We start from the raw sequence: 14,172 nt of genomic DNA on the forward strand, positions 1-14,172 counted from the left end.
CTCCAGCTGGGCAGCGCCTACCCCTGCCCCCTCCCCCTCCCCAAGTGGTGGAAGGGGTTGATCTCCCCACCAACACCCCCCACTTCCCTCCCCTTCCACCACAATGAACTTACCAGCTGGAGAAAGCTTGCCACACTATACCAGAAATCAGATCAGTATCTGCCAATATGCCTTCTTAAAAATCAGATATCAGTATTGACCCCAAAAATCTCTATCAGAGCACCCCTAATTGTAAGTCAACATTTTTCCTTAAAAAGATCCATTAAAAAAAAAATCATACTGTATTCAAATGCAGGTTCAGCCAATAAGTGAAACTATCAGTTACTGTTGTACAGAGCAGATGACTCTGTGGTACCCTTCAAGGCCAAACACTGACTCTTAAGGATGCTATGCAGAGTTATCTGCTCCATCATGATGGCACTGAGGTAGCTTTATCAGACTGGATGGGGAGTGGCCACAATCGCACCACTACCCTAGGGATCTCCCTGGCCTGCTCCTCCATCTTGAAGCTAAGGACTCAAAAGCCTTAAGAGTCATCTGTCAAGTTGAGGCTTCCAGATCTCTGGCTAACTTCAGCGAGGAGAGACCCTTGAAGTTATCCCCAGGTCTTGGACACTTCATGCAGACTCAGGAAACAGCCTCCAGAGTGAGCAGGCAGGGAACCATGAAGAGATGGACACATTTCAACAGTGCATAAGTTTTCTATTTCAGGCTTTAATACATATACAGTTCATTGCTTAAAAAAATTATTTGGAGAAGACTGGTGATCCTGAACATTTCAAGTACTAAACTAAAGAAGTCAGATAGTACAATTTAAAAGATGCATTTTATTTTTCCCAAAGTGTAAGCAAGGTACATTCAGCTGATTTGTGTTTTGATAGAAGTCAAATGCAAGCTGATACTTGCACTTAAAGGTATAAATACATCTTGCTATGTATCAACATGAAATTTTAGGTTGAAGACAATATGGTGAGACTTGGGCAAAGCTATGATTTGCTGGAATTCACCATCCAGCGCAGGGTGCCAAGGGCCTGCAGCAAGGCAGCAGCCCTAGACTTTAAGAGGGCCAACTTCAACGAACTGAGGAGATTAGTGGGAGAGGCGCTGGGGAACTCAAGACTAGGGGAACTCAGTGCCCAAGATGAGCGGTCATTCCCTAAGGAGACAATACTCAGAGTCCAAGGGGTGACAATCCCAACAAGAAGCAAGGGGAGCAACAGTGCCCAAAAGGCCCCCGGCTCACCAAGGGCATTTGTGAATGCCTAACTGCCAAAAAGGAGGCGTACACCCGGTGGAAGGGAGGGGCTATCACCAAAGAGAAGTATACCTCCACCACTTGGGTCTGTAGGGAGCTGTTAGAAAAGCTAAGGCAGATATGGAGCAAGGGCTAGCGTCAAGGATCAAAAGGTAGCAAAAAGTCCTTTTTTAAATATATAGGGAGAATGAAGCAGGCACCAGGTAACGTGGGGCCCCTGCAGGATATGCTTGGCAATCTGGTGGTTGCACCAGAGGAGAAAGCAGACGGCTTTAACAAATTCTTTGCCACCATTTTCCTGTGCAGGGACCAGGACTCCCCGACCAGGATTCCAGACGGACTTGGAAGAAATGCTGCCAGGACTAAGGTTGGGGAGGACTGGGTTAGAGAGCCTTTGTGGGGGCTGGACACGTTCAAATCAGCAGGTCCAGATGCTCTCCACTCCAGGGTATTGAGGGAATTGGCAGGGGTTATTGCAAGGCCCCTGGCATGGCTTTACGAGCACTCGTGGTGCTCTGGCCAGGTGCCAGATGACTGGAGGAAAGCCAATGTGGTCCCCATCTTCAAAAAGGGGAAGAGGGAGGACACAGGCAACTATAGGCCCATTAGTCTTACTTCAATCCAGGGGAAACTTTGAGAAGATCAAGGAGCACATCTGTCATGGCAGCCCATTTCATTAGGCCCAGGTCCTGTCAGACCAACCTGACTGCCTTCTACAATTAGGTCACAAATGCATTGGACGCAGGTGTTGTAGTGGATGTAGTCTTTCTGGACTTCAGCAAGGCCTTTGACACCATCTCCCACCCCATTCTCATCAAAAAACTAGGTGACTGTGGCACTGATACCTACACAGTCAGATGGATTGCAAATTGGCTGAAGGATCATACTCAGAGGGTAGTGGTGGACAGGGCTTTTTCGACCTGGAGGGATGTGGGCAGTGGAGTCCCTCAGGGCTCAGTCCCTGGGCCCACACTGTTCAATTTCTTTATTAGTGACTTGGACAACAGGGCAAAAAGCAGCCTGTTTAAATTTGCTGATGATACCAAGATTTGGGGTGAGGTGGGCATGCTAGTAGGGAGGGTCAGATTACAGCAGGACCTGGACAGCTAACAGGGGTGGGCTACTGAAAATAGGATGGGTTTCAATACTGACAAGTGCAGGGTGCTGCACTTGGGCAGTGGGAACAAGCAACACACTTCTAAGCTGGGAAAATCCCTTCTTGAGAGCATAACAGAAAGAGATCTTGGAGTCATTAGTGACTCCAAGATGAACATGGGCCAACAATAAGAGGTCACGATCAGTAGGGTTAACCATACTTTGTCATGCATCCACAAGATGCATCTCGAGCAGGGCCAAGGAGGTGATCCTCCCCCTCTATGTGACACTGGTCAGGCTGCAGCTGGAATACTGTGTTCAATTCTGGGCGCCGCACTTCAGGAGGGATGTGGACAGCAATGAGAGGGTCTGGGGGGGGCCACCCACATGATCTGGGGACAGTAGGATAGACCCAACGAAGAGAAGCTATGAGACCTTAACCTGTTCAGCCTCCACGAAAGAAGGCTGAGGAGGAACCTGGTGGCCATCTATAAACTCACCAGGGGGGACCAGCAGGGTTTGGGAGAGACCCTGTTCCCCCTAGTGCCCCCTTGGGGTAACAAGGAATAACGGCCACAAATTGTTAGAGAGTAGGTTTAGACTAGACATCCAAAGGCACTACTTCACAGTCAGGGCGGCTAGGATCTGGAACCAACTTCCAAGGGAAATGGTGATGGCTCCTACCTTGGGGGTCTTTAAGAGGAGGCTTGATGTCTACCGGGCTAGGGTCATTTGAGCCCAGTCTCTCTCTCCTGCCTAGGGCAGGGGGGTACAAGGTCCCTTCCAACCCTACTTCTATGAATCTATGATTGGTACAGAGGAGGCTATTATTTTAGTATTTTTAGGGCACCTAACCCCTCAAGTCTTTTCTTGGAATTTGAGTCCTCTGTGCAACTTTTTAAGGGTGATGGCAGTTCAAGGACTTCAGTTGTAATTTATATTTCATGCTTAGGGAAAAAGCTGTTTTTCCTAAAATTCAAGTTATATGCAGGCTTAATACAACATGAATTTTATGAAGAACAAAAATGGAGCTTGACATCTGAGCAGAAAGTATGTACAAATTTGTGCAGAATGAGGTAGCCATAACTTCTCAAATGAACCATAAAATGCTGAGGTCAGTTTTTCATTTTTGTTTTATTTTTCCACCCCAGAGGGCTGTCCCTCAAGAACCCCTTGTTCAAATCACCTCAGATGGAATCATGAACAGGACCACAGATCCTGAGGAGGCACTGTAATTTTCAAAACAATTCAAGTAAAAATGTGAATTTTTGACCGTCTGGAAAAAGTGCCCACTATGCAGCAAGTTGGTCACTACCTAAATACAGTAGTGTTACTGCCCCATTAATCTCAGTTTTCAAAACTTAAAATTGTTATGAATGCTGCTGATCCCTGTTCAGATCTACAAAAAATGTATATCCAAAACATCAGGGCTGCAAAGCTTCCTCAAGGCAGACTTTTTTTGGTTCTTGTTCCTCTGTTACAGAGGTAGACAAGTCAATTTTCATCATACCTAAACAGCTGGGTTTCAGGTAAGTAATACTAAAAAAATTATTAATATTAAATTTAATTATTTATTAAATTATTAATAAAGCTGAATAAAGTGGTACTGCAGAAATGAGACTTCTCTTCTGTTTACAGAGACTTGTCCAAAACAAGAACGGGAGGTGTTAGAATACAACCAGGTGTTAGAACATAACCAAGCATATAATTTCAACTTACTACATACAATACCTTTTCCTGAAATACGACAGCAGTTTCCAGTCCTGGCATGATGTCCAGAAGGAGACGACAAGCAGCAGTGTTTAATGGGGGCTCCCTGCTTGTCATAACATAAGCATTCACGAGCTTGGGGAAAATGATCAAGAACAAAATTAGTCAGAAATTTAATTCTGCCTCAAAACTGTACAGGTCAGCAAAAATCATATGGATTTTCACAAAATCATAGAGCACAGAACTAAAGGAGAAGATACCAGTAGTCATGTCAGCAAGTAAGCTCTTGGCCTACACCTTACAGAGCACAGCCAACTGCCTGGTGACCTTTCCCCTGATGCATCAGAAAAGATGTGGAAGCAAGACACTTCATTGTCAGAAAAATAAACTCCTCTAAATACCTCCACTGACAGAATGCCCATCTTTAACAGACTTTTACTGATCCAGTCAGTTAATTAATAGGAACTTGCAGAGACAGAAAACAATTGGAGATTTCTTTTAAAAATTCAATAGAAAAAAAAAACCAAAAGCTTATTTAATTGCATCCTTCTTTGGCCGCCATTTAGTCTAGGGCAAGGAAATTCAAGCAGTTGGTAGGGTCTGCGTATTAAAATATTTTTATATGGGGCCTAATACAATACAACCCAGTCATGACTGATAAGCATAATTTAATATTAGGAAGTGCAGGAAAATAGCCAGCAACTTCTGGCTCTCACCCACTGCTCAGTTCTTATTACTCACCCAGCTCCTAAAGACAGTTCAATATTTAAAAGCATCCACAAGCAAAGGCTACAGTTATAATTATTGCATGGCATGGTTTTACACTGGTATTAAAGACTGTTTCCACTGTTTGCCTGGCTAATTATCACCAGACATAACCCCATTTTTTATTAATAAGCTTTTGGGGAACTATGATGGTTTTCAATGACAAATCTCCCCTCCTGCCATTTCAACAATGACAGGCAAGCCATATTTAACCCAATTTTAACACTGATGTTTAAAAGAAATCTTCTTTATGTTAGCATAACAATAGCATAGACTGAAGCTAAGAAGCAAACCATAACTGTGTAGATAACAAGAACAATGCCATTAAACCATTAAAAGAAACAGTTAAGTATCATCAATTACAGTTTTCAGGATAAACCCACCGCATTCATGAAGTCATCATTTTTGAAAAGTATTCTCAGCAAGTGACCCAGCATACACTCCGGATCTGCTCGACCTGATAAGGAACAAAGGAGTTCAGCCAATCATTCAAGTGTCCTGTATTTAAGTTAACCAAGTATTACAATGACAGGATATATTAATTTCCCAAACTCTTATCGATTTATCATCAGGGATCGGGGTTTTCTGTTTGCTGCAGAAAAACCTGGGTTCTCTTTTAAAAGGGAAAAACCCAAGAAATGGTGGGTTTCCCCTTGCAGGCTGGCAGAATTCCAGCTTGCAAGGGGCTGTGAGGAGCAGGAGGCAGGGGGCGCCACATGCACGTGCCCATACACACATGCACATGGCAGCCAGGCAGTGTAGTAGAGAGCAGCTCCCACAGCTCCCTCCAGGTAAGTCTATGATGGTGGGCAGGGCACATGCAACATGTGGAGAGTAGGGTGGAAGAGCGCAGATAATGCACAAAGCCCCCCAGATTTCTGTGCCTGCAAGAGGCTGCAACCAGACTGGACCAGCTCCAGGCAGGAGTTGCCTCAGCTACCTAGTGGGCGGGACCTAGCATGGGAGGGAGTGCTGTACCACTGCAGCTGCCAAGGTGAAGCGCTCCTGCCTGCCCAGCAGCAGCAGGGGGCACAACTGCACGCTGCAGCCACTGTCACAACTCACCTTGGCAGCCATGGCAGCACAGCGCTTCTTCCCCCACTGGGTCCCACCTGCTGGGTTGTGGAGGCAGCTGATGCCCTGAGTTAGTCTGGCCCAGCTACAGCCCTGCACCCCATTGTGGGCACAGAAATCTGAGGGGGCACGTGCCCCACCCCCCACTGACCACCTATAACCCCAGCAAGTTACCCGTGTTCACATACCCCCTGCTCCACCCACCCCCCTCCTCACACACTGGGGCTAAGACCAGGGGGTGAGAGGGGAACTGGCAGGGCCAGGGACCTGTGGATTGGAAGTGCAGAGGAACCAGCAGGTCCAGAAGGACACAGGTCAGGAGTGAGGGGCACTGGAAGAGCTAAGGGAGCTGCAGGTTGGGAGTGAGGGGCACTGGCAGTACTGGGGTAGCTATGGCTTGGGAACAAGGGGCGAAAGCATGGGCAGCACACCAGCATATCAGGACCGCTCAGTGCCACAAGGCAGGGGTGGGGACAGCTGCAGCTGGTTCCGTATCCTAGTGAGCAAAGGGGGCTGGGGGAGCTCTGATTTTCCATGATAAAGAAACAAAATTAAACGCCAAAATATACAGGTATTTAAAATGTATTTTACTATAATGATTGAGGCACTAGTAGGCTTCCAAATTACTTTAAAATTGTAAATATATCAATAAAACATTGTGTTCAATTGATACCTATATGTATAGTGGCATTTCATTTTAATCACGGAAAAAAACAGGGATTTTTTTTTTTTTTTTTAAATCAGAGAAGAGCAGGATCTCTGCTTATTTAACCAGCAAAATGAAGAGTAAAGCTCTTGCTGTATTATATCAAAACTGTTGTGGGATTCCCCAGGTAACAGGATCAGTCTCAAACAAAAGAATTATGGGAGAAATCATCTACATTTATACATGTAGTATAAATGTCAGCAACCCCCGGCTCACGTGCCGAGCACGGCCCGCAAGGCCATTTTGCTCAGCACGCCACGGCCAGCCCAAGCTCTGAGTAGCTGCTGGAGCCCAGGCTGCTCCTAGCAGGGCTTGCAGCTTCCCAGCTTCCTGCTGGGAGCAGCTTGGGCTCTGCGGCTGGCAGCAGCTACCCAGAGCCAGAGCCGACTGCAGTCAGGAGGCTCCAAACAGGGCAGCAGTGCAGCACAGCCTGGCCCAAGGTACCATGCAGTCGCTGCCAGAGCTGTGGAGTCCAGCACAGCTGCGCAGAGCCCAGGCTGGCTACAAACAATTGCTCTGGGCTCCGGAGCCCAGTCACTATCTCCATGCCGGGAACCGGGGAGAGACCAGGGTTGCGCTTCCTCAGGCCCTTCCCCCACTGCCCACTCCGAAGCGCAGGGGCATGCACCAGTACACAGCTGATGCCAGGGCTCCAAAGCCTGGCACAGCTTCCTGCAGCCTCCCAGCTGCAGTTGGGCCCAGCTCCAGGTAGCTGCTGCCAGCTGGGAGACCGGGCTGGGGGGTACGAGGCACACACAAGGGCATCTTGCCATGTACTCCCTGCCTTCATTTTGTTTTCCTGGCATGCCAGCACTCCGGCACCCTCCAAGGTAGGCACTGTGAGGGTTTCCAGCACTCTGACCAAAAAAACATTGCCTACCCCTGCACTAGAGGATCAGCAAGATCTGTAGACTGCAATTTCCAACTTCTTTTACCAACTGGAGACCAAGGCAGACATCTACATTGCCCACCGCCATCTCTGAAGAAGCCCTTCAAAATTCTACTTAGAAGCTCAAACTGTTATAGACAAGTCAGAAATGCTGGATCACAAACTTTAAGACAAGATTATCACAAGCAACAGTGATGCCAAGACTCAATTAGCAGTGGAAGGACTGAAGCTATTTTTTTAAAAATGTGAATGACCAGTTATCTTTTGAAACAGAGCACAGTACAAGCAATCTGGAAAACACGTTCACTACGCCTCACCCGGATGTCTGTCATCAAACGGGTCAGGATCCCCCTTGCGGTATTCTTCAGTCTCCTTCTCAATCAACTCAGACATTCTAAAAGAGTGAAAAAAAAGTTGACATGTGCCAAATGCATGTTAACTCCTATCCCAACAGACAGTTCAATAAAAATAACAAAAAAAACCTACCGTCAAAATAAAACAAACTATCAATTCTCATTCAAATCACATTCTGTGACATCAGAAGATTTCAGGTTAGAAAATCTTAAGAGCAAGACAAGACACTTGTCCCTTCCTCTCTGAAAATAATGACCATGTATCAAGTGTTTAGATAATAGGATTGCGCATCAGAACGATTTAGCCTAACTGCTGCAATTTAGCAAAGGGAAACAATGGATGAAAAGCACATTCTCCTCATCTAAAAGAAGCAGTGCATGTCACTGAACCCCTTTAATTCTATGCATAAGATAAGGGTGGGAAGAGAAAACCCATCCAATCAGCAACCTCATAATACCTCAGAATACAAATTCTTTCAGATACATACAGCAGACAGGCCAGTTACTTCTGCAGATCTCAAGCTGAGAAAAATCCACTCCCATGCTTCAAAGCAGTTGGACTAAAAAAAAAGTTGCACCAGGAACTCCTCTCCAAGTACCCTGTAGAGCATTTCTGATCACTTTTTGCCTATTTGACACAGGGACAAACCACTACATCTTTGGGTTTTTTATATTAGGTTATTTTAATTGGAAGAGTGATGGGGGAAGGGAAAAAAGGATTTCTCGCCTATCTATAAGGAGGAAAGAAAAGATAAGTATTACATGGGGCTGCCCAGTCCTGCTGTGAGCAATTTAGCCATGCTCTGTCCCTGCCTAATTGTCGAGCCATTTAAGGTTAAGAACTGGCGTATTAAAGGTGGGGGGAGGGTGCAGAGGAGAAGGCTAACTTGAGCAAACCCATCCACATCAGATTATAAAACTAACTACATCAGCTGGACAACTGTAAGTGTTGTTGTTTTACTGTTCATTCCCCTCAGCTGACAAGTGATCCTGAAGCTATAGGAGAAATCCCAAAATTAACAATCGGTCAGCTAAACAGGTGTAAGAAATCCTGGAGAAATACACAAACTTGTCTTTTTCTGAGAATTTCTCTAGAATGCTACAGAATTCTATTGTTGTTTTTCAGTGTATATCAGAGGCTACCAGGGAAGACCTGTAAAAAGTGAAGGTGCTTGCTGTATTTCCCTTGCCACAAACCGCACTGATTTACTTATAGGGCAAAGATGACAATATTTGGGCATACTTTACAAAAGTGTTATGCCTGAAGAGTAAAGAGCAGGGACCCTTGTTGTGTCACTGACGGATTTCACAAGATTGTGCTTCTGTAGGGTTCTGGTATTTCCTATGAATCAGCCCGAATCTGAAAAGATACAAACTACATGTCCCTGTAAAATGTTGCCCAATTTATACTCTGGAGGACTGTTGACAAGTTGCATCCTAAAGAACCTCTTTCTAAAGGACTCCTTATTACCAGCTTCCATTTTTTTTTCCTTGGGAATTAATAGCTGAAGGGTGTATGCACAAAAGCAAAACAGAAGTGATCCCAGGAGCTATAACCTGGACTACTTAGGTCTTTCTGGGTGGCAAGTAGAACCTTCAACATCAAACAAAACCAGACAAACAGGGACTCAGAAGTGTCCTCATCAGTCTTGCTTAGGTGAACAGATAAATTACATGCCAGTCAAAACCTGAGTGCTCCCAGAGCAGAAACTATGAATATGGGTATGGATTATTGATGATGCTTTTGAGAGGACCAGGTGCAATCACTTAGCCAATGAAAAATAAAAAGCAATAACTTTTAAAACTGAAATGCAAAGAAGAAAGTTTTTTTCTTTCTTGACTCTTTAAAATGCTAAAAGGTGGCCTGAAAAAAAGTTTTTTTGTCTAATCCAGAACCATACTCCAAAAAATAAGATATTTTAAGAGGAAAAATGAACATAAGCACTTAGTCTTCTCTCCACTTTGTTTAGAGGACATTTTTAAAGAATCAAATTTAATCTATTTTTAGATTAGTGGCACTGTCAGCCTTTAACTCAAGGAGTCAAAAAGATGAATCATTAAAAGTTCCCCTTGCCAAACATTTAGCTTAACAGGTGACAGCAAAAGGCCAGACAAATAATTTCCTTTCAATTGCCCAGCTTCCTTGACTTACTTGGTATTTTTCCAGTCATCCGGACTCTTATAGTGCAGACTAAACATACATTCTTTATGTAAAGGTAAAGCCAGCCTCCTTCTCTCCTTTGTTTTCTCTATAATGCATCCTTGTGCTTTCCTTGGTACTGCACTACATACATTTAAAAAGGCACTGTGACAGATCATCATCTGCACATGATCTAAAATTATCCCACCTGTAGTAGGGTGTGGTAAGAGAACCTTCATGTAGGGAACAAGATGTGTGTAAGTAAAAGCAGTCCTGAAGCTGCCCATTGACAATACTGGGTGTCACAGAGGTCTTTCCAGTGACCCAAGATCATTGTAGGATTATGGAGTTTAGCTATACTCAACTACTTCACCAATGCATGCCCCATTCCAGCAAATAATAGCAATCAGTCAAGGGAGTAGTGTGGAACCACTGGCCATCCCAAGATACCTATAGGTAAGGGAACTGAGAAAATGGCCCATTGTATGTACAGGATTGGTACATGAGCTATACTTGGACTTTGAACAGATGTTGGTACAGCATCATTTCAAGTTGCAGCTTCTCACCTGTTGGTATCCTTGATATTTGTGGCCAGTTGACTTTGACCTCTAAGCAGCTTTTTTAGCTATGCTTGTACCTTCTGATATTCTAGAATACATGGGCCCAGAGCACTAGCTTACTGGAAGCTTTATATGTAGCTTATCAGATATTGTGATCACGACAATTTACCGTCATTTAGTTCTACTACTATTCAACTGGCATTAACTTTGGTATACCCTAATTCATCACTACGTTCTCTGGACCTCAGCCCTCCACCAACCAGAAAAAGTTTTCCTCTGCTTCAACTCTCAAAGAGGAAGGAAGTGCTCACTAACAAATACAACCACAACTTCCTGTTTTAAGGTCCAGAACAATATGCAAGAGCATCATTCCATCTTAAAATATACTGAGCACAATCAGTATCGCTCATGAAGACTCTCTTAAACCTAGACTTATGTCAGTCTAAGGCACTTCTTCTCAAAGCAGACTAGATCAAACTACACTTCATAAGACTGGGACTTTTACTGCTACCTGAAGCAATATTAATTCAGCAATCACTAGGTCCCTCTAGTGCACCCTCTTACCAAATGCCTTAAAATGAGGCCTGTCACCTGCACTAAAGCTAAAAAGGCTTGGCATTCAAAGACTAACTGAGGTAACCTTGTCAAAAGGACCAAATGTTCATGGATTGGGTTAAGTCTGTTAGGCCATCAGCAAAGTTGCCTCAAAGGGAGTTAATACAGGTTATCTACAGTCTGGAAGTGCTCTTTGAGGTACATTCCAGTTGTCTTTAAGTGACAAATATGTTGACTCAACATCATGATCATCAGAACCCAATACTTCAAAAATATTACAAACATAACTGGTAGGTAGTATTGATGACGCTTTTGCCCCATTATCCATGCAAGCACAATCAGCGTACCATGCAGAATCCTAGAAGTAAGGACCGGGGGTATGTTCCTGAGGTTAACAGCTTACTTTGACACTGATCATGCAGGGCTCAAAGATAAAGGACAGTTTCAGAGCAGAGGAGTGGTAAGAAAGCAAAACTGTTCTGGAAGATGGAACTTTCCCTAGTGTTTCAAGCTGGTTACTAGAACAGCTGGATGACTAAATATTCTCTGACAAGACCTTCTATGGCAAAGACAAATACTATCTAACCTACTGTTGCCAATTTCTACAATTTTATCAGACGTTTCTGGATATTTAAAACACCAGCTTTTGAAAGCAAGCGATCACAGCTTTCATTTTAAATAAGGAGTAAATTTCTAGCTCTATAGGGTTACTGGGAAAAACCTTGAAAACTTGACATGAGCTTATCCTAAAGTCTCAGAAATTAGAAGATAAACTTAAAATACAACTAGAATGTACTGCCTTAAATATCTTGCAATTTGGGAAGCCAAACTTATATTTTTAGGTGCTTGGGGATGACAACAGTACCATCTAAAAGCTGTCTTCTATGTTTTTACACTATTTTTGATGAACGTCATGGAGAAGACACTTCACATCTCTTTCCTCTGGCCCTGGAAACTCTCTAACATTGGATAAGCAGAGCTACTACCACCAGTTCTTCCTTCTACTTTCCACATCCCAGCTTCCTCACAATGGACAGCTGGCTGGTCAAGCCCAGGGAAAGAGCATTTTCTCATGCAACACATGACCATCTTCTTCAAAGGAACCATCAACTCCCTGTTCATTAAAGGATCCCATCATAAAAAAAACTGCACTTTAATAAACTTTGTTTTGGACTTAACCAGCGAGCGGCATTAAAACCTCCTCTCTACTCCCCAAAATTTATCTTGTGACAATGCTTCTCATTATTTCATATAACCTGAGTACAAGTACTATAAAGAGGTTTTACAACAGCAATCATATGGAATAAGCTTCTTTTAATTAACCACTTTAAACGAGGCTTTATTATCATATTAACTCAAATTGACCCTGATTACAAGATGATCCCCAATAATTAGATTCTATGTATAGAAAATTTATAAATGTGTTATAATTTTCCAGAACTTCTGACAGAGGTGCTCTCTCTTATTAGACCAACTAGATTTTTGAAAAATCAATCAATCAATCTAGTTGTCCTAATAAAAGGCATCACTTCTACCACAAGTTCTGGTTCCTTTTGCCTCTAGACCAATACGGCTACAACCTGGATACCTTATAATTTTTCAGGTACAGAATCTAATCATTGAAGACTTGCCTTGTATTTGTCCCCTACCACTGCTATAACAGGGAAAATAAATCTGTTGGGTCAGCTAGCCCCTTTGCTGTCTGCTTCCCCCTAGCAGATTCTTAACTCTCTCTTTATTGTCAGATCCTGCACATCAAAGTGAGGCACAAATTTGAAAACAATTACCTTGAAATTAAACATGGCTGTAGCAATTTGCCTGAAATACCCCTGCACTTAGCTCATCCAGAGTTGATGCATATTAGCCTTTTTTTTTTTTTGGAACTGGTACAAGTTTTAGCACAGGAACTCCATAAACACACTTTTCAGCAGCACTTGGGAACCTAAGTATATGTAGTAAAAACTTTTACTTTTTAAATAAAATGTTGTTTCCAGGGCCAAATCAGCTCTGAATTAAGTTCCAAATTTTGAATAAGCAGAGCTCAATCATTCAAGTCTGTGTGGTGCTACCACCAGCAAGTATCCTACCTCCCAGACACATCAGTCTGGGGCTTTAGACAAACCCAAATCCATGGCAGGCATTCTATGTACAAGCCCCAAGCCCAGAGGTCTTGGAGTTCAGATGCCTCCTAGTCTCACTCGCCCTTAACCAACAGGCTGAAGGAGCAACCTAGAGAGAAAGCCCAAAAGCAATCCACCATCACCATGAATTGTGCAGCTGAGATCCTCCCACTGGCAGGCTACAGTAGATTCTCATGGGGTGCCTACCTACAGTGCAACGGACAGGTCTCTACCCTCAATTACACCGAGTCATTAAAGGCTAAGAAGAAGGGGATCTCCCTTTCCAGGTATATAAAGCCACATGGGCAGAAAGCATCATCATGGCATCTCTCCTGCCAGGTAAGTATGGTACAAACTCTGCCCCCCCCCACTCCCCGGCAATCTCAAGCCAAAGTTGTCAAATCAGTTCTGGATTTTATTGACTAAGCAGAGCTCAATCATTAAGCCCAAGTGGTAATACCACCAGCAAGTATCCCCCCTCCCAGACTTCAAGCCTAGGGCTTCAGATACTGCCAAGTTCATGGCAGGCATCCGACATGCAGGCCCCAAGCCCAGAGGCCTTAGAGTTTGCATGCCCCCAAATCTTACCTGCTCTCAGCCAAAAGGCCAAAGGAGCAAGCTAGGGAAAAATCCCCCCATCTCCATAAAAATAAAGCATGTAGCCAAGATTTACCTACTAGGAGGCTATAGTAAACTCTTACAGGAGGGCCTGACATTAGTACATTGGACAAGTCTCCACCCTTAACTACACAATGACATTTAAAATGATCTTGGCTTTGTGATCAGTGATCACAGCATCTCCCCTGCCAGAACAGGTACTATAATGGATCTGAGCTAAAAGACCAAGAAGCAATATGATACAGACTTTTTTTTTTTCTCTGTTTTTTTTGCACCGGTCCTGGAAGCACTACAATACCAGGTCAATGCATGGAGTGGATGGAGCACGCTCC

At 43.9% G+C, this 14,172-nt stretch overlaps 1 protein-coding gene across 2 annotated transcripts in view; it reads right to left on the bottom strand.

Annotated features, from left to right (window-relative positions):
* The window catches only part of DCAF1 (DDB1 and CUL4 associated factor 1), a 97,204-nt gene that overhangs the window by 73,943 nt on the left and 9,089 nt on the right, over positions 1 to 14,172 (bottom strand). The window contains exons 3-5 of one of the 2 annotated variants that reach the window (XM_019547484.1): positions 7,812 to 7,888; positions 5,209 to 5,282; positions 4,082 to 4,195 (exon numbers count right to left, since the gene is read on the bottom strand). In XM_019547484.1, the coding sequence (XP_019403029.1) occupies positions 4,082 to 4,195; positions 5,209 to 5,282; positions 7,812 to 7,888 (265 nt within the window). Of the gene's footprint in view, positions 1 to 4,069; positions 4,196 to 5,208; positions 5,283 to 7,811; positions 7,889 to 14,172 lie in introns of both variants that reach the window. The other variant, XM_019547483.1, reaches the window with a different exon arrangement.

Source organism: Crocodylus porosus, unplaced genomic scaffold, assembly GCF_001723895.1.
Source record: "Crocodylus porosus isolate Cpor-Errol unplaced genomic scaffold, CroPor_comp1, whole genome shotgun sequence".
In the NCBI taxonomy this organism is placed as follows: Eukaryota; Metazoa; Chordata; order Crocodylia; family Crocodylidae; genus Crocodylus; species Crocodylus porosus.